We start from the raw sequence: 19,539 nt of genomic DNA, 5'->3' as shown, positions 1-19,539 counted from the left end.
GACCTACTTTGCCTTGAGGCAATACCGGCAAAGTAAACTGAAGTATGGATACAGGCACACTGGAGCTTCGCTCAAGCGTCCATGGAGTTTTACAGCCTATTGTGTTTGCCACATAGGAGAGTAACATGTTAGATGCAGGGAGCGGATGGGTCTTTTGACGGAAACTGAGTAGTGGTTGATCTCGAAAATGGGATACGAGAACCAGCGAGCTTGGTTTCAAACGGAACGCCATGGATATCAAAGCCGTGAACGCCATGGCCATGGCTGCCACGGAAGATTTAGGGATGCGGATGAAGGTATCGGAAGGAGAAGGTGCTAGAAACAGGTAATAGGGGTTGCAATGAAAGAGTGGCCCATTCGCGGGGCTTGAATTATGCGGCGGCGGATGTGTCCGCATTCAGGCCCTCAGGCCTTCAGGGTTTCAATTTCAACGTCCACGATCTCAGAGCGTTGCAAGACCACTGGGTAAAACGAGCATTGGTTGTTGGACTCAAGCACTAATTATCTCCTGTAAGTTCTCTTCTCATTCCCTTGAAACTCCCTTGACGAATATGTCTACTCTGCTTTCTCAAACCGGTGACAAACCACAAAAATATAAAGAATCAGCTACTCAACGATTTAGTCTTGCACGTCCTGACAACGCCTCCCATCAATATCCGAAAAACGCCGAAGAAATGCGGGATGAATTCTGTGGGCCTATGCCCGTCGATAAATTCATCGATACTTTCATGCGCACTGAGACCGTTCATGAACTTCCGGAAGGCTATGTCGATGCTTTCAAGGACAAAGCTACCGGTGGTATAGGATTCGAGGGCCGATTTGTGAGTATTCTATAATTCTCCCATCGGACCATACCTCAATCGTTATATATTGTAGATAGCCGCTGTGAATGAAGCCGACATTTGTCCTAATCTCGTCCTCGTCAACACGACTTTCAAAAAGGATTTGAATCGGAAACCCGATATATCTGTATACAATGCGAGCAACGTACCAGAACTCGGTGCGAGTTTCAAGCAGGTGGAGGTACCCATCGAGTGTAAACCGTTGGCCGAAGATCCGTTCGTGGATCTGAATACAGATGCGAAGCTTGGAAAGGGGCATTCGTTTCAGCACATGGCTGATAAGGCCATATATAACACAGGTCAAATCATATCGTACACCAACCTCATTTTTCAATCACAGCCCCGATGCTTCGTCTTCTCGGTCCTCCTTCTCCAAAACTACGCTCGTTTCATTCGCTGGGATCGTGCTGGTGCTGTCGTTACCGAACGCTTCGACTGGCGGACGAACATCGTTCATCTGGCGAGATTCTTCTGGCAATACAACTATCTCTCTGACGAGCAGCGTGGACACGACATCACGGTATCGAGGCCAACAGTGGAGGAAATTGAGATGACAAAGGTGGAATTGGACAAACGGGCCAAAGTCCTAGCGCGTCTGAGGGGCGAGGATGAAGTGAACCCACCCAAGCGATACGCTTCGGACGACACGTTTCGGAAGTTCCTTGTGGTAAACAAGAAGGATCAGAGTGAGCACTTCTTGGTGGCATCTCAAGCGCAGTACCTAGGACGGAGCCCGACTGGTAGGGCCACCGGAGGATACGAGGCGTTCGATCTTTCGACGAAGAAGCTTGTATTTCTCAAGGACAGTTGGAGATACGTTGCTGACGGGGTTCATAGAGAGGGAGAGACTTATGCGATTCTGGCGCAGGCACAGGTTCCACACATTCCTCACGTTCTCTACTCGGGAGATGTGAGAAACCAGGCGACGCGAACCCATGAATTTGCACATATAAGAAAGGGCTCTGAGGTCAAGGAGATAGAGAAGCACAGGCATTATCGGATTGTGCTGAAAGAAATCGGCCGTCCATTGTCCGATTTCAATTCGACTTTCGAACTGTGCTCTGTTATTATGCATGCAATCGAAGGTGCGTTTCTTATCATGATTCTTTCTCTGACCTATAGCTAAATATGCGCTATAGCTCATCAAAAAGCATACAATGCTAAGGTGTTCCATCGGGATATCAGTGGCGGGAATATTTTGATCACAGATGAAGGGACTGGACTCCTTATTGATTGGGATTTGGCAACAATCCTGTCTGACGATGGCGAAGTGACGCAGTCTGCGTTGAATTCTATGACGGTGAGTCTTTTCTCCCCGCTTGAGAGACCTCCATCTGATTTGGCATGTAGGGAACATGGCAATATATCTCTGCGGATCTTCTCAGAATGAACAAAATTCATGAATTTCGCGACGATCTTGAATCATTCCTCCACGTCCTTCTCTATTACAGCATCCGATACGTCAAGCATGATGCTTCGCTCTATGATGAGGTTTCTGGCGCAGTCTATCGTCATTTTGATAGCGCATTCAGAGATCGCGCGCTCCAGACTCGTGGAGGACAAGGCAAAAAGGACTTCTTCAACTATGCGCCGCCTACCGAGCTCTCATATGCAACCATTAGCAAATTCCTTCATCCCGCGCATGCCACACTGATCAACGATCTTCGAACGCTATTCGTACCATTCTACATCATGATAGAACCGACATTTCAATCGCCGTACCCTTCCAAGGACAAGGCCCTCAAGCAACTGGTTTCTTCAGACACGTACCTCCAGATATACAGAAGGCAGCTTGGCGAGGATGGATGGCCGACGAACAACAGAAGCTGTGACATGCTTAAATTTTGGCCTCCCCCATCTGTTATGCCAGTTCCGCTACGAGCGTTTGAACTACGAGCGACTGAGAAACGCAAGAGTGATGAAGCCGGTCTCAGCACTGAAGGATCCAAGAGCCGGCGGCGGAGAACTGAACATGGGGTCGTGACCAGCGAGGGGTCTGGGAGTAAGCGCCAGAAGGCAGAAACTGAAGCCCACCAGGGTGAGGAGTGAAGAATCGAGCAAGTCGCAGACGACAGAGACTGGAACCCCAGACGGTGAGGGCTCCAGGATGGGAGAAGATTCCAAGAGAGAAAGTCGCAGGCTAGGAACTTTGCCTATCACGGTGGAATCGGAGTTGGAAGGGTAGGTCATCTTGGCAGAATTTCTCGTGTGTTACTGTTGCCTTGAAAATGACCTACGTACTTGTTTTGCTGCTTTTCTGTCTGGTTCTTTCTCCCAAGCATTAGTATGTCTCTACCATTGATTGAGTATAGAGTTTCTTCTGATGTATGCTACTCGTAGACAGCCTGTGATTATGCTCCTCATGCACCCGTATCGCTTGGTTGAAGGAGAAGCATGGATTGGACGACTCGACACTTTGCCTTACCTGGTATTTCTTGACACCCATACACATTTCCAATATGTTTCCCATGCTGAATTGCAGAAGAGTAAGCATGGCATCGTGAACACAAAACTATTATCCATGGAATTGTCTATGTTAATCTTCTTGAAGAAAGATAAACTGCATGATGTTAGCGCCATTTGTGAATCCAGCAGCCCAATCTGGCATTGACAACTGTGTCAGCGAAGACACAGGCAGAATAAGTTTCATAACTGAAGACACAATATAGTCTAGTAATGAGTGATGAGTTTCTGAATGAGATTTTCCCTTGTCCTTTGTCCTCACATGGTACCATTTCAAACTGTCAATATAATCTGCATCATACTTTTACCTAATACCATTATAGGCCTTGCTGTTAGAAGGTGCCCCAGATACAAGAAGGACTAGCATACCTCAGGACAATGAGAGATGAGTTGTTAGTAGAGTGTGTCTTGGTGGGCTGGATGCGCATCAGGAAATGCACAAATTTCCTTTTGGAACTTAGTCATATATTTCTATCTTTTTCTATTTTTTTCTGTTGATGAGCAGGCACCTGCGCTAAGGTCCGAGGAAGGTATTTGGGAAGCTTTGGGGAGATACTCAACAGCACTAGACAAGTACCAAAGACACTGACTTGCACTGGCCATGGTTGGTCCCCACCCGACCAACCATAACCCACCGAAGGATGTTTAGCAGCACTAGGGTCAGTTTGCCCACACTTCATGTACTTACCATGACTGCATAGGAGTATTACAATAGGTGTTTATGAGATCAGAGCTAGTATTCTAGGTCAGCCAATGTCCTCCATGAGTTGGTCAGTCCTTATCACTTATCTTCCCAACTTCCACATGGTCGGTCAAACGTTATCTTGCACTATTTTACTTGGCCACCTTGGTTGTACGTTATGTCTTCTTTATTTTCATTAGCTTACCAACACCTGTTCTGACTACCTACACTCAGGCGATAGATCCCAAATGTTCAGGATTTCACCATCACTGATTAACTTTTACCTTATCACCTTCAGAACCCATATGGACATCTCACCTACCTTCTTATCTTCTCTGATTGCTAGGGCTTGGCACCCATTTAACATCTACTCTCATTTTGTGTTTGATATTTTACTTAGGGGCTCTGTTTACTATAAAAACCTACATACACCTCTGGAATAAACCAGCTTTCGCACCCCACAGTTCAAAGCTCATTTGCACTCGTCTCAACCATCAAAATTGTCTTTGTCGACTCCCAAAAACTTGTCATCCTTGTTGTTTGGCCTCATTCACATTCATACTCATCTCTTTGCTCATATCCCCCCATCTTCCCTTGTATATTGTCAGAGTCCTGTGTGGCTCTTGAAGCATGTAGTTGTCAGTCGCAACACTACCTTCTTGTTACTGACCAAATTGCCAACACAACCAACCAAATGTTCGGTCAGTGTTTGGCACAGTCCCAAAACTGTTTGGGCACTATAATCTCATACTCTCTGTTGCTTCTCAGTACGCCTTCAATTTCTAAAGCCATCACTGACAATTCCTTGTGTATTAGATACTAGCTCCAGCACCCTTGCATTAGAGGTTGTTTTAGTATTGTGCTTGTCACTTAGAGCCACCTCTAGCTTATCATTTTGGAGCCCACCATAGAGGGTTAGTATTCAAAATTACCTCAAGGAATACACATCGCTCATCCTGACCAATAGTAGAGTGCGAAGAATGACAAACAGTTATTGACAGCTTTAATACTCAAGAAACATCTGCCAACCAAAGTCTGTTTGGAAACACTGATATAGTCCCAGAATATTTATTCCACCATCACTATCTTGATCTCGAATCCTTGCCATCACTCTCGCTGCCACTCGACTCCACTTTCTTCTTAACCCCACCTTCGTTGCTGAACCGATCACTACACTCACCGATTTCCCCCATCCTCGACCTTGTGCTCTTAGAACAATTACCCCCATCTCCTATCCCATTTCTCCATGACTCCATCTCTCCATTAATCCCACACAGCCCCATCTTCTGGATGCTGTTACGAAACGTCTCGCCTTTGCTTACTTACTTCTTCCCACCTTCTTGATAAGGACTCGTAGGACCTTTCTCCCGACCATACCTCGCGTCCCTGTTCCATTGATACTTGGTCCATGCATCTGCTTGTACATATTTATGGATACTGCGGCGCAGTGTGGAAGCCCTAGGCTATCCACTTCTGTCCAATCTAGGAACTGCTGTTCACACAGTCTTCTCTGGTTGTAAGACACTAGTCTGATCAGTCCCGATTATCCTCTCAAAAACCTCTTGTGTTAATTGTGGCCTAGGACTCTCTCGTCCCAAACAGCCGTTCGTGACATCTGGATAGCCTCTCCACACTCAATCCTACTCCACCCTTTTCTTTGCAGCAGAACACCGGCTAGATACATACGGCGCTAGGCAGTCCCAAAAGACAAGCGTCCGTCGACCGTAATAGTTACTATACACTTCGAGCGAACGATTGGACAATTCCACTTCAGTGTGGGTCGTTTTAGGTTGTAGAATACTTCTATCTGGTAATCAACCCAGTGGAGGTACGACCGAAACAATTGCACTCGACGTTACGTACGGTACTATACCAGAAGCAGAAATACTGTACCCGGCCAGGAAGAGCTGCTGTTGCCTTGACCCTCGAACCTTGATCAGGTCGAGACTAGCGTGGGCTCTTTGATCCAACAAGACGACTTCCCAAGGTTCAGGAAGAAGCGTAGGGCGAGTTCCACACGGAACCGACTACTTGAAACACTCCGACACATTTGTCCATTTCGGACAACCCATCAGAAGAACATCCAAGGGAAACTGGGTTTACGTAGGAGGACAAAATAGCGGAAGAACAGTTGACGCCCCGCTAGTACCCTGGGAAGATAGGAAAGCACCCCTCAGAACCGTTGATTCCCCCACTCGAACCAGACCCGTTCTATCACCAGTCGACATCCCCAAAGAGGACATCGAAGAAACCCCAATTCCTGCAGGAGTACTAACCCCGGTCGACAAAGAAGACCCGGAACCTATAGCAGGGCCGAGTCAACTGAATCCAAATCCGAACCCATGACCAAACCCTCTACCAACCACAGGAGCTACAGACGACGAAGACGAAATGTCGGACAAAGGAAACAAACCGAAAGATTTCGATGGCACGAGGTCGAAGTATAGAGAATGGATATATGAATGTCACATGTACATTCTCGCCAACCCGATCAAGTACAACACCGATAAGGATAAAACCCTGATGGTGTTGTCATACATGAGGGAAGGAACGGCGTCACTCTTCGCCCAGAAGTATTACTTCGACAGAGAACTTCGAGAATACAAGGCGACGGAAACAAGAAAAACGTGGGGAACGTTCAAGGACTTCTTAAAAGAATTAGCCGCTGCATTCAAAGATGAAAGTCTCAAACAGAAGGCGAGACAAAAGTTATTCACAATGAGAATGGGAAAGCGGTCGGCAGACAAATTTGTCACGGACTACCTCATGACGGCAGGAGAAAGCGGATTTGACCTCGAATCCACCGTCGACTATTTCCGCCGCGCCATACACCCGGAAATCCTCAAACAGATTTACAGACTCCCTGACATGCCGACGACCATGGACGATTGGGTAAAATACACCCGAAGGTTCGATAACCAGTGGAGAGAGCTGCAAAGCATAAAAAGCTCCGTACCCTCCGCCTCTGTTCGATCCAACAACCCTTTCCGCTATAACTCCTCCAACGCTCCATCCTCCATGAACAACTCCGTCGTCCCCATGGCCGTAGACACGGTCCGAACGACCCTCACCGACAAAGAGCGCAACCGCCTCAGAATGGAGGGTGGGTGCTTTTACTGTCGCCAGAAAGGACATATGGCCAACCAATGCCCTGTCAGGGGTTCGTCTAGGGTATATGAAGGGTCAGCTAGATATGTTCAACAGAGTAGTGGAACGGTGGGGAACCGCTCGGCTCAGACCAGCGGCAGGATGGGAAGCGGAGGAAGCGGCTATGGCCGAGCGCTCTCGACAGGAACTTCAAGCAGTGCTCAGGGAGGCGCTACGACGCAAGGTAGAAGCATGGCAATGACTAACCCGTTCCGAGCCAGACTCGCAGCTCGCCAGGCCCACGCACCCGGACCGGATGCGCCTGTACGTGAGACGGAGCATGAGATTAGCCGAGAAGAGATCCAAAGGGTTATCGGGAAGATGAGGTGGGACGAACAAGAAGCACTCCTTCAGGAGCTAAGCGAGATGAGCAAGAAGAAGGAATCGGATTTTTAAATAGGCCTACGGCCCCGGTGTACCGTAGACCTACCTCAGATCCTCTTGTAAAAACATTCATACGGCTCACGAAATCCAATCAGAAATCGTCTATGAGGATAAACGTGCATCTAAAACACAGAGAAGGAACCACCGAAGCTCGGGTATTGATCAATTCGGGAGCAGAAGGACTCCTCATTGACAAACAATTCTGCTTAAATAACGACATACCAATGCAGAAAATCGACAGACCTATCCCTGTGTTTAACATAGATGGAACAGCCAACGACAGAGGAAAAATCACCGACAAAGTCTGCGTGCTTATGAGAATAACGAATGGAGAAGGCAATTACCACGACGAACAATGCGAACTACTGGCCGCTAATCTGGGGGGCGAAAACGTAATCTTGGGAACAGACTGGTTGTATGAACATAACCCGCAAATTAACTGGGTAAAAAACAGCCTTATGTTTTCAAATTGCGCCACCACGTGTCTAGTCAGCTGACCCAAGTTCACCCTACAAGCATTAATGCCTACCCGGCAAAGAAAAAACAGAACAATTGGGTATTCCAGAATAGAAGACGACTTCGAAGAAGACGAAATCGAAGACATCTTCTTCTCCGAATTCTATGAGGAATGGTACTACCAAAACCCACTAGAAGTACATCCTCTCGAAGCAGTTCATATTGGTTCCATCGGAAACAAGTCGCAACAACTGGCAGAAAAGGCAAACAAGGCAAAAACGGAACGACCTATCGAGGAAATAGTTCCAGCATATGTTCTTAAAAGGTTCGCCAAAATCTTCAGCCAAGAAGCTTCACAGCGACTCCCAGAACATTCACAATGGGACCATAAAATCGACATGAAACCAGGATAGGAACCAACGGGATGTAAACTATACCCGCTAACGGAAGAAGAAGAAGACCAGCTGCACAAGATGCTCCAAGAGCATCTAAAGCGAGGAACCATTAGGATATCTAAATCCCCGCAAGTGTCACCCTTTTTCTTCGTAAAAAAGAAGGAAGGAAGCCTACGACCAGTTCAGGATTATCGATGATTGAATGAATGGACCATAAAGAACAAATACCCGCTACCCCTAATTGACGACGTAATAAGAACCATCGCCAAATCGAAGGCAAGGATCTTTTCCAAGTTTGATGTAAAATGGGGGTACAACAACATCCGCATAGCAAAGGGCAATGAATGGAAGACGGCCTTCATGACCAAATTCAGCCTATTTGAATGCCTCGTGATGTTCTTCGGTCTCTGCAATTCACCCGCCACCTTCCAAACGATGATGAATATCATCTTCCACGACCTCATTGTAGCACAGGTCCTGGCAGTTTACATGGATGACATCCTGGTATTCACAAAAACCATTGAAGAACACCGACGCGTGACAACCCAAGTTATGCAGATACTCTTGGATGACGACTTATTCTTGAAGCCCTCCAAATGCACTTTCGAAACGGACACAGTTGAATACCTTGGATTCATCATCTCCGCGGACAACATATCCATGGACCCCGTCAAGGTTGAGGGAATCACCGCCTGGCCAACTCCAAAGAACCTCAAGGAAGTACAATCCTTCTTGGGCTTTGGAAACTTCTATCGTAGGTTCATCAAGGACTTCGCCACCACGGCTCGACCCCTCAACGACCTTACGAAGAAAGACGTCCCATTCGAATGGACTCCCGAAAGAGACGAAGCATTTGAACGACTAAAGCACTGTTTCACGTTGACTCCCGTCCTTGTTTACCCGGACGGCAATTGTCCATTCCGTCTTGAGACCAATGCGTCAGATTTCGCTTCAGGAGCCATCCTATCACAAGAAACGCCAAATGACGGGTGGCACCCCGTTGCCTACTTATCCAAATCATTCAATGTGGCCGAAAGGAATTATGATATCTTCGATAAAGAGTTACTTGCCGTCATACATGCCCTCGATCATTGGCGCGTATACCTTGAAGGCGCACGACACCCTTTCGAGATCTGGTCCGACCACAAGAACCTCTTATACTTCTCTACCGCAAGAACTCTTTCCCGCCACCAAGCCCGTTGGTCACTCTTCCTCTCCCACTTCGATTTCACCCTCGTCCACAAGCCGGGCATTACCCATCGACCCGATGCTCTGTCCAGGCGTCCAGACCTGAAAGAGGGGGTAAAATTTGACAACGAAAACAAGGTACTACTACAACCTCAAATATTTGTCAAAAGTGCAACAGGACGAGGAACAGTCGAAATGCTTGACAGCCAGCTGGGACGAAAGTTAAAAGAAGTCACAGCCAAAGACAAAGAAGTATCAGACGCAATGGAACTTATCAAAACATCAGGACCCAGAGCACTCTCGAAAGGCCTACAAGAATGGAATTACGAAGACGATCTCATCTGGCATAGAGGAAAAATATATGTTCCACCAGACAATGAACTTAAAAGACAAATCACAAAAATGTACCATGATTCACCAGCAGCAGGACACCCAGGAAGATGGAAGACCTATGTCCTAGTGTCAGACAACTTCTGGTGGCCAGGAATGTCCACATTCGTAAAAGAATACGTAACGGGATGCGCAACGTGTCAATATACCAAAAATATCACACATCCCACATGCACTCCGCTCGTTCCTAATGAAATACCAGAAGGACTCTGGCAGACAGTCACGATGGACTTCATTACGGATCTTCCACAAGTCGGATCATATAACGCAATACACGTGACAGTGGACAGAAGCACTAAGGGAGTCGTCTACACCCCGTGCGACAAAACCATAGACGCCAAAAGAATGGCTGACCTCTACATGAAAAACGTCTGGAGACGATTTGGACTCCCGCAAAAGATCATCTCCGACAGAGGTCCACAATTCGCCGCTCGATTTACAAGAGAACTATGGAAGAAACTAGGGGTCACGACAGCATTATCAACCGCTTACCATCCCGAAACAGACGGCGAAACGAAGAGAGTAAATCAAGAATTGGAACAATACCTGCGAGCATTTTGCAACTATGAACAAACAAACTGGCCCGAGCTACTACCATACGCCGAATTTGCACATAACATAAGGGAACATTCGGCCACACACCAGTCACCATTCGAACTCATGTACGGCTACAACCCGACCTTCGTACCCCAAATCGCACCAAGGTCCGACATCCCCGGAGTGGAACTAAGACTGGAAAGGTTAGAACAGCTTCGAAAAGAAACGAAGGCCAGCCTGGAAGTTGCGGCAGAATTAATGAGAAGAAAAACCACCGAGAACGAAGTCCAATTAGAGGTAGGACAGAAGGTTTGGCTCTCAGGAAAAAACATTACCACCACATACCCAAAGGACAAACTAGCCCCTAAACTACACAGACCATTCCAAATAGAAGAAAAACTAGGGCCAATTACGTATCGATTAAAGCTTCCGCCGACATGGAAAATACACCCCGTATTCCATGCCTCCCTGCTCACACCATACAAAGAAACAATAGCCCACGGCCCCAACTTTGAGCAGCCACCACCTGACCTGATCGAAGGACAAGAAGAATACGAAGTGGAAGATATCCTCGACAGAAGGAGACGAGGACGAGGATACCAATACTTAGTACACTGGAAAGGGTATCCGAGTTCAGCGGACGAGTGGATCACAAGGGCAAACCTAGGGAATGCCAAAGAACTTTTGGAAGCGTTCGACCAAAGATGTAACGCTTTACCCTTACGAGAGGCCCTCATGAACGTGGGACCACTAAAGCATAAAACGTATAAAAACCCAAATTCGATCCTTGTAATTCCCCCAACACTTCAACCACTCCTCTCCAATCCACTCTCGAAAAGACATGTCTTCCAACGAATCCCTTTACCTCTCATCTGTTGACAGCACCCTCGTCGACGAACGAACATCGCTTCCCAATTACGCCCGCTCCCCCACTGTGTCAGAAGTAGGAGACTTTGAGGCCACATTCGTCGCAGAAGAAACTCGCATGCTCAGCATGAGAGAGACAGAGGATCAAATGGAGGAAGTAGCCAGGAGGTATCAGGCTCTAGTCGACGCTAACGCAGCAGAAGAAGCGGCCGTGGCGCAGACTCCTGGATCCCCCGTCATAGACATATCCACATCTCCTTCGTCCTCACCCTCACCGCCCCCTTTGACCCATGAAGCTAACGAAGGCATCGTTTTCCCGGATAGGGAAACTTACCTCACAACCCCCGTCGCGTATATGATGGGACTTATTGAGGGGACACCTAACACAGAGTTCATGTCAGGACCGACTAGACCGGAGATTCAGCGGGCGTTGGAGATCTTGGAAGAGGAAAGGAGTTTTGTTCGACACGCACAGCGAGCCTTGCAGATCCGAGAGGGCACAATCATCGCCCGTATTAACGCTGGAGAGTGAAAACTCATGGGTTTGCAAAACCTTCGAGACTCCTTTCACCCTGCCGACGACCCTGCTCCCTCCACCGAGTATCACATGCCTACCACGGCTGTGGTATCTCGTGCCTCGTCTTCGGCCTCAAATGGCGCTCCGCTTCGCCCAATGCCGGGGACCTACCCTACAAGGACTGACAGAGAACGAGACGTGTATCGGTTTGCACAAGTCTCCCCCCACTATCACATCATCCCTGCACGTCTCGGCCTCGTATGCTCCTCGACGAGAACTCGACCATCTCTCCCCTTCACCGAATACGACTCTAGCGAGTCTGACACCGCACCCGTTATACTCCGCCCTCGTGGAGCTTAGAGAGCGACAGACACCCTCGTCCGGTATGACGTAAAACTGCCAGGGCAGACAACGGTTCGAATCCGTTGGGCCGGTACCCGCTGCCATGATGAGAAGAGGGACTCGGCTCTAGAACGCAGTCCCCACATGGTTGGTAACGAGGTGGGGTATCATGACGTCCGTACTCAAGGGCTATCGTGTCATGACTCGACTGTGGGCAGCGAGAATATGTGCCCTAAGTATTATTTTGTACGACTCGGACTATGCGCATTGCTTATGTTTTTCCTGGACTTTTACTTACCGTCTCTGGCATTGACGGCCTAGAGGGGGGGGTAATGTTACGAAATGTCTCGCCTTTGCTTACTTACTTCTTCCCACCTTCTTGATAAGGACTCGTAGGACCTTTCTCCCGACCATACCTCGCGTCCCTGTTCCATTGATACTTGGTCCGTGCATCTGCTTGTACATATTTATGGATACTGCGGCGCAGTGTGGAAGCCCTAGGCTATCCACTTCTGTCCAATCTAGGAACTGCTGTTCACACAGTCTTCTCTGGTTGTAAGACACTAGTCTGATCAGTCCCGATTATCCTCTCAAAAACCTCTTGTGTTAATTGTGGCCTAGGACTCTCTCGTCCTGAACAGCCGTTCGTGACAGATGCCGACCATCCGACCAACTTCACTAGAATACTCCTTTGAACCAGCAACTCTATCCCCGATCACTTTGGCAAATAACACCTTCTCCCCCACCTTTGACTTTCTCACTATGGCAACCCCATCCATGCCTGCTCATGGAGATCAAACAGCCCTGACCTTTGACCCCCATCAACCCCACAAATTAAGACAATATTTTGCCGATCTGGACAACCACTTCATCTGGTCAGCAGTAAAAGATGCATATGGAAAACCACCCCCTTGTACTAGCTCCAGATTATATCTAATAGTGTCTAAAATTATCTAGAAGTGTTAATAGCATCTAAAAGTGTCTAATTTTCTAATTGGGAGCAACACATTATGAGCATTGGATTGGATTCTAATTTCATGATATTAGCACTAATACTAAGAAGTCTTTAATTAGCAGTAGGAAATAGTAAGCACTACTGCTCTATCAGTGAGAAAATAAAGATGTGGCACATTTTATACTATTTTAGCACATTACTCTCCTTCATATATGCCTGCACCATGATCTTGTAGCTCTTTTGCTGACTTTCGAGCTGCCTTTAAAAGGGACATAGAAAGAGAGAAATGTGCATTGATGCCCCCAGCCACTTTGTTGGCAGCTTAGCAGCTGCCACAAGAGGCTATGAAGACCTCAGTACCTTGGTCTTGCACACAAGATTATGAAAGTTGTCATTGTTAGCCAATGCCTGCTACTGGTCATTATAAGACACAATATATGGGCTGGGCTTAGGGATATGCTACATGCAGCCTTGTAGACCTTGTCTATTAGTACAGTGGTTAATACTGTCTTGTATTACTTCAAGTGTATTGTCTAGGGAATAGAACATTGAGTCTTCCAGCATCCTTGACATGTTTTGTGCTCTCTTTTTCTGACTCCACATCTACACTAGTATATTGCATTAAGTAACTACATAAGCATGATGATGCAAGTCTGTCAGCACGCTGACGTTTTTCAAGCTCGAGAGTGCAAGATTTTGATCCGAGATGCCCGAAGGAGGGCTGCCCACCCAAGGGTCAAACTTTGAGGCAGACCTTATACACAGAACGACTTTCTTCTGTGTAAGGTCAGCCACGGAGACTAGGTCCTGGTGGCTGGCCAGTGGCTGAACCTGGCTGAACTGGGCAGCCGGCGGCGTCATCGTGTCGAGGAGATGGGCAACACGTGCACACAAATGATATCATGTCGCCCTCCCCTCCCTCCCCGGAAGAGCGCAAGCACAGCGGAGCTCATCCATTCCACAGGACAAGACACGACACGACTGCGACTACGGTGATACGTTGATTTTTCCTCTCGCGAAGCCTGTTGTTCTTGCGGAAAGCACTGGGAGAAATATCGATACGGACGCAGGACCGCGATGAGCGACGAATACGGTGCCAGCTCCGGGTACGGAGGCTCGCTGGTGAATAAATGTGAGTGTCTCCGAGAGCTTCAGGTACATAACGTGCGCTGAACGACGTTGGCGATGTCGCAGCGGCGGGCGATAGTCTCACGACGGAAGGGGAGCATAGGGCGGTGGGGGAGGACTACGGCGGAGACTACGCTATGGGGAACTACCCGCCCGCAGGAGACTGTAAGCCTCTCGACACTCGCCGTGCGGATTTTTCGTTTGAACGCTGACTAATGGATGCGCGGATGCAGCGACGGCGTCGGGGGGCTACGGGTCGCGGCAGAGCCCGTGGGATGCCTCGCGGCACTCTGGCGCGCACACGCCCGCGCGCACGGGGTCGGGGGCCGGGACGCCTGGTGCAGGCGAGCGGGGGCTGATTGACCAGTCGACGAGCGGAGGGTCATTGGGGGACACCTTGGGGGACGCGCGGCAGGGGAGGGACGAGGGTGCGCAGGAGGCCGCGGGGAGGGAGCGGGCGTACGGGGAGAGCTGGGAGGGGAGGGAGGAGGCGCGGGAGGCGCTGGCGGCGCGGTACCGCGGCGGGACAGAGGGCGCGCGATGAGATAACACTGCGGGCAAAGTTCAATGTGTTCAGCTCGGAATCAACCGATACATGGTCGACCTAGCCAAAAAAAGAAATTTGGCCATGTAATCACCATGTTCCGCTACTTTCGAGCTGAACCATGGTACTTTGCCCGCTGTGTAACCAGATGTACAAGTAACAGTATGTACGATATGTAAATGAAGAGTGGCAGACCCCCGAATGCGGAAGGAGAGAGTACGGGGTCCCTTCACGACCTTGATTACCGAAAGCGGCAATCGATCTGGTTCCGTCTCGAGGCCAGCAGCAGCCGCCGCCGCCGCCACAGCTGCCGCCGCCGCCACAGCTAATACTAGCAGCAAGAGAGATGCTCGCCCGCCCCCTCTCGCCCGACCCCGACCCCATCATATACAGCACACCGCTCCCTAGCGGTGCGCCCGCCCCGCTTCTCAACATCGACACCGCCCTCCCCAGTCCCGCACATGGCCAGCCCAGCGCAGCCTCCCTCGCCCTCGCCCTCTCTCTGCCCTCTCCCTCGCTCTCGCCCTCGTCCGCAGGCGGCGCGGAGAAGTCAGCCGACTACGTGTACTACCAGCGCCGCCCCGATACGCTGTCGAGCGAGGGCCGCGCGCGCGCGACGGCCGCCAAGGTCAAGCTCGAGTCGTACTACAAGGTCGCGCTCGAGACCGCGATCGACCTCAACGTCCGGTACGTCCGTCCGCCGTGCGCTCACGCCCTGATTTCTTCTCATGCTCCTTGCTCTGCCCGCTCTATCTGCCCCGCTGCACTCTCCGCGCCGCGCTGCGTCCGTGCACGCCTCGCTGGTACATTACGTACCGCGGCCGCCTCGCTTCCGCGCATGTCCCGTCGCCCGCCGCCCGCCACCACGCCCACATGCACATGCTCATGCGACTCCCCGTCGCCCGTCTCCCGCACGCACGCGCGCACAGCGGCGCGGAGCTCGACAAGCGCGCGGCCGCGCTCCCCGACGAGCGCCGCGAGCGCGAGGCGCGCAAGCACGCCAAGGTCCAGGCCCAGTTCCTCCGCCTCCGCCGCACCAAGATCGGCCTCGCCGACTTCCGCACCGTCAAGGTCATCGGCCGCGGCGCGTTTGGCGAGGTGCGCCCCGCGCTCTTTGTTTTCCGTGCGCGCACGCGGGGCTGAGCGCCGTGTGCCGTGGGGTGCGTTTTTAGGTGCGCCTGGTGCAGAAGACGGATACGGGGCGGGTGTACGCGATGAAGACGCTCCAGAAGGCGGAGATGCTCCGCCGGGACCAGGTGGGTCCCTCACATGCCTCAGGAGAAGAAAAAAACACCACTGACGCGCGCGCGGCGCAGCTCGCGCACGTCCGCGCGGAGCGTGACGTCCTCGCCGAGTCAACCTCGCCGTGGGTCGTGCAGCTGTACTACTCCTTCCAGGACCCGCTTTATCTGTACCTCATCATGGAGTTCCTGCCCGGCGGCGACCTCATGACGATGCTCATGAAGTACGACGTTTTTTCGGAGGACGTCACGAGGTTCTATATCGCGGAGTGTATCATGGCGATCGACGCGGTGCACAAGATGGGGTTCATACACCGGTGCGCACTACCCTTGTCGCACTCGCTTCTACTTATTTTATTTTACATTTTTATTCTTTTATTCTTTTTTTATTCTTTTTTTTTATGGGATGCACCGCGCAGGGACATCAAGCCGGACAACATCCTGATCGACAAGAATGGGCACCTCAAGCTGTCCGACTTTGGGCTCTCGACGGGGCTCCACCGCCAGACGGAGGCGGCGTACTACCGGCGCCTCGTCGAGGAGCAGCAGGCGGGCCCGCGGAACGTGGCGCGGAACAGCGTCGAGGTGACGCCGATCAATCTGACGATGACGCGCGCGGAGACGATCGCGACATGGAAGAAGAATCGAAGGAAACTGGTGCGTGTGGCGCGGCGCGCGCGTCTCGTTCTCTCTTCTCCGTAGATTGTGTGCGTGGGTGTGCTGATCGATGCGATGGGGCGGCAGGCGTACTCGACGGTGGGCACGCCGGACTACATCGCGCCGGAGGTGTTCATGATGCGCGGGTACGGGAAGGAGTGCGACTGGTGGTCGCTCGGCGCGATCATGTTCGAGTGCGTCGTCGGCTACCCGCCGTTCTGCTCGGAGAACGCGAGCGACACGTACAAGAAGATCGTGCAGTGGCCGAAGCACCTGTTCTTCCCCGAGGACGTGCACCTCAGCCGCGAGGCCGAGGACCTGATGCGCAGGTGCGTTTGTATCCCCGTCGTCGCCGGGAGCGGTGCTGCTGACGGCGATCGGTGTTGGGTGATGCTGATGGCGGCGGCGGCGGCGGCAGGCTGATGACATGGGGCGACCAGCGGTGGCCGGTGGAAAAGACAAAGATGCACGCGTTCTTCGAGGGCGTCGAGTGGAATGCGCTGCGGGAGCTGCAGGCGCCGCGCCCGCCGACGTTGAGCTCGATCACGGACACGTCGTATTTCCCAACGGAGGAGCTCGCGGACGTGCCCGCGCAGCCCGCGGGCGTCGAGCGGCTCGACGCGGATCGGGACCTTGCGTTTCTCGGGTGCGTTTGCGGTTCTTTTGGTGTGCGCGCGTGCGTGCTGAGCGGGGCGTTGGTTGCAGGTTCACGTTCAAGCGGTTTACGGGCGTGCAGGCTGCGATTTGATGGGATGGGCGGGGGCGTGGGCGTGGGCGCTGGCAGGGATGCGGATTAATGGATCTTTGTATTAATGGCGGGCTTGGACCCTGGTATACGGAATTGATTAATGATGAGTCGCGGAGTCGCGAATTTACTACGCTGCGAAAGTGTCAGGGCTAGAGGGGGACGTCTGTTTCAGAAGACAAGGCGGCGGCTGACTGGCGGGCGGGCCACCGGGGCCAAACAGGGCCACATGGGGCAGTGACCGGTGACCGGATGTGACTCGTCCGTGACGCCGTCTTGATCATCAAGCACGACGACGACGGCCCTTGCCCTCCTCTCTCTCTTCCTCCCTCCTCGCCGTCCCCCCCGTCGCCCACACCCCGCTCGCCGCTGCACACAGTCACCGCGCCCACACGCTCCACAGCACAGCACAGGCTTGCTCTCGCCGCCTCTCCCCGATGCGCGAATCAAACTTTGCGTTCCCCGCCCAGAACAGGGCGTCGGTCTGCATCTCCAGCCAGCTCTATGACAGACGAGGTGCGTCTCTCCCACTCTTCCTTTTTGCCGTCGCCGTTCGCTCACCGTCCCCATCGCATCGGCACACAGCGCTCGACACCAACTCGTCGCTGCCGCTGTTCAACTCGCTCACCCACCTCACCTACCTCACCGCGACCTCCCCCCGAATACGCGAGATCATGACCATGGACGGCGGCCTAGAGCGCCTCGTTCGCCTCCTCCACGACTTCTGCCTCTCCCCGCCGCCCCCGGAAAACCCCGCCGTCCTCTACGGCCTCCTCCCCCCCGCCCACCGCGCCCCGCGCCTAGCCCCGGCCCTCAACCCCAAGGTCTTCGACAAGCACGCCGCCTACCGCTTCTCCCTTGCCTTCCAGTGCGTCGTTAACATCGGCGTCCGCGGCAGCGAGCCCATCCGCAGCCGCGTCGTCCAGGCCGGCACACTCGACGTCGTCGGCTGCATCCTCGAGGCCTGGCTCGCGAACAAGGGCTTCGCAGTCGGACCCAGCTCCAGCGCGTCCGGCATGCCCAGGGAGTCGCGCGAGCAGCGTGTCGCCCGCAGGCTCGCGCAGGCAGAGCAGCGCTCGCGGGAGCAGGCGGCTGAGCTCGCGCTTGCGCTCGAGCGGCAGCAGCTCGCTAGGCAGCACGGGTTTGACAGGGCGGAGCGCCGCAGGCTCGTCCGTGCGGACGACAGTGGCATCGAGGGCGACGCTCAGGAGCTCGTGAGTCGGCGACCACCTCGTTTTTCTTTTTTGTTGTCGTGTGCGCCCGCGCTCACGGCCAATCTGCGACTGTACAGGACTCGGACTCGATGGATCTCTCCATGGACACCACCCTTCCGGACGTCTCGGTCTCCATCGGCGTCGATCTCTCCCTCTCCAACTTCATCTCCCCGCGCACCGTCCCCGATCGCCCCTCGCCCGCCTCTCTCGATACCGACGCCGACACCTCCACCGATACCTCCATCAACGCTACCCCGGCCGGATCAAACACCCCCACGGGCGCTGTCGAAGTCCCCGGCCGCGATCGCAGCGGGACCATCATCGCCCGCCCCGTCTGGGATCCAGCCACTACCCACCCACCCCGGCGCACCCACCGCGCACGTGACCGCCAAGGCACCGTCGTCCTCGCCTCGACCTCGGCCTCGACGTCCGCGAACACGTCCAGACCAGAGACCGAGACCGAGGAGGACGACGCGGACGTCGACATGGACCGCACCGCCACCGATGCCTCGCCGTCCCCGGAACCCATGGCCACCCTCGTCGCGCGCGCGCAGACGTCCCCGCACGCCCGGCGCGCGGTCGGCATCGTGTCCGACACGGGCGCGCAGACGCCCGCGGGCGGCGGCGGCGGCGTCTCGCTCGAGCTCAACACGGACGCGCACATCATCATCAACCACGACCAGGACGTCGGCGGGGAGGGCGTCGGCGTCGAGGACGGAATCGTCTCGCTTGAGCCGAACGACGACTTTGCGATGGGCGCCCCGCCCGGCGCCCCCGGCGCCATCGAGACCACGCGCACCGTGCGCCCGACAGAGACCGCGCGGCGCGCACGCAATGACGCGACG

The 19,539-nt window shown here is 52.6% G+C and overlaps 9 protein-coding genes across 9 annotated transcripts; 7 read left to right on the top strand and 2 right to left on the bottom strand.

Annotated features, from left to right (window-relative positions):
• Positions 1-230: 230 nt before the first annotated feature.
• HETIRDRAFT_444419 (uncharacterized protein) lies at positions 231-3,204 on the top strand (the record flags this gene model as incomplete). Its single annotated transcript, XM_009546631.1, has 5 exons — positions 231-325; positions 623-821; positions 877-1,927; positions 1,982-2,142; positions 2,193-3,204. 5 exons carry the CDS (start codon positions 231-233, stop codon positions 2,889-2,891), a joined length of 2,205 nt encoding a protein of 734 aa, XP_009544926.1. The 3' UTR covers positions 2,892-3,204.
• Positions 3,205-3,766: 562 nt separating this feature from the next.
• On the bottom strand, positions 3,767-3,985 carry HETIRDRAFT_315786 (uncharacterized protein; the record flags this gene model as incomplete). Its single annotated transcript, XM_009546630.1, has 1 exon — positions 3,767-3,985. The coding sequence occupies one exon, from the start codon at positions 3,983-3,985 to the stop codon at positions 3,767-3,769; it is 219 nt and encodes a 72-aa protein (XP_009544925.1).
• Positions 3,986-4,681: 696 nt separating this feature from the next.
• On the top strand, positions 4,682-4,898 carry HETIRDRAFT_315073 (uncharacterized protein; the record flags this gene model as incomplete). The annotated part of the gene is made up of 2 exons (XM_009546629.1): positions 4,682-4,754; positions 4,804-4,898. The coding sequence occupies 2 exons, from the start codon at positions 4,682-4,684 to the stop codon at positions 4,896-4,898; spliced, it is 168 nt and encodes a 55-aa protein (XP_009544924.1).
• A 1,480-nt stretch (positions 4,899-6,378) lies between these two features.
• HETIRDRAFT_316111 (uncharacterized protein) lies at positions 6,379-7,530 on the top strand (the record flags this gene model as incomplete). Its single annotated transcript, XM_009546628.1, has 1 exon — positions 6,379-7,530. One exon carries the CDS (start codon positions 6,379-6,381, stop codon positions 7,528-7,530), a length of 1,152 nt encoding a protein of 383 aa, XP_009544923.1.
• A 1,415-nt stretch (positions 7,531-8,945) lies between these two features.
• HETIRDRAFT_315729 (uncharacterized protein) lies at positions 8,946-9,179 on the bottom strand (the record flags this gene model as incomplete). Its single annotated transcript, XM_009546627.1, has 1 exon — positions 8,946-9,179. A coding segment is annotated over one exon (234 nt), but the record flags the coding sequence as incomplete, so codon positions are not given.
• A 2,146-nt stretch (positions 9,180-11,325) lies between these two features.
• Positions 11,326-11,883, top strand: HETIRDRAFT_426194 (uncharacterized protein; the record flags this gene model as incomplete). Its single annotated transcript, XM_009546626.1, has 1 exon — positions 11,326-11,883. One exon carries the CDS (start codon positions 11,326-11,328, stop codon positions 11,881-11,883), a length of 558 nt encoding a protein of 185 aa, XP_009544921.1.
• Positions 11,884-14,242: 2,359 nt separating this feature from the next.
• HETIRDRAFT_450396 (uncharacterized protein) lies at positions 14,243-14,837 on the top strand (the record flags this gene model as incomplete). The annotated part of the gene is made up of 3 exons (XM_009546625.1): positions 14,243-14,297; positions 14,360-14,458; positions 14,527-14,837. The coding sequence occupies 3 exons, from the start codon at positions 14,243-14,245 to the stop codon at positions 14,835-14,837; spliced, it is 465 nt and encodes a 154-aa protein (XP_009544920.1).
• A 346-nt stretch (positions 14,838-15,183) lies between these two features.
• HETIRDRAFT_108831 (uncharacterized protein) lies at positions 15,184-17,483 on the top strand (the record flags this gene model as incomplete). The annotated part of the gene is made up of 8 exons (XM_009546624.1): positions 15,184-15,524; positions 15,767-15,935; positions 16,010-16,093; positions 16,154-16,395; positions 16,498-16,735; positions 16,823-17,064; positions 17,154-17,381; positions 17,441-17,483. 8 exons carry the CDS (start codon positions 15,184-15,186, stop codon positions 17,481-17,483), a joined length of 1,587 nt encoding a protein of 528 aa, XP_009544919.1.
• A 299-nt stretch (positions 17,484-17,782) lies between these two features.
• On the top strand, positions 17,783-18,580 carry HETIRDRAFT_382653 (uncharacterized protein; the record flags this gene model as incomplete). The annotated part of the gene is made up of 2 exons (XM_009546623.1): positions 17,783-17,996; positions 18,066-18,580. Coding segments are annotated over exons 1-2 (594 nt in total), but the record flags the coding sequence as incomplete, so codon positions are not given.
• Positions 18,581-19,539: the final 959 nt, after the last annotated feature.

This window comes from Heterobasidion irregulare (genome assembly GCF_000320585.1).
Source record: "Heterobasidion irregulare TC 32-1 unplaced genomic scaffold scaffold_04, whole genome shotgun sequence".
Taxonomy (NCBI): domain Eukaryota; kingdom Fungi; phylum Basidiomycota; class Agaricomycetes; order Russulales; family Bondarzewiaceae; genus Heterobasidion; species Heterobasidion irregulare.
Note: the sequence above shows the minus strand (reverse complement) of the source record. Positions and strands in the feature narration are given on the sequence as shown.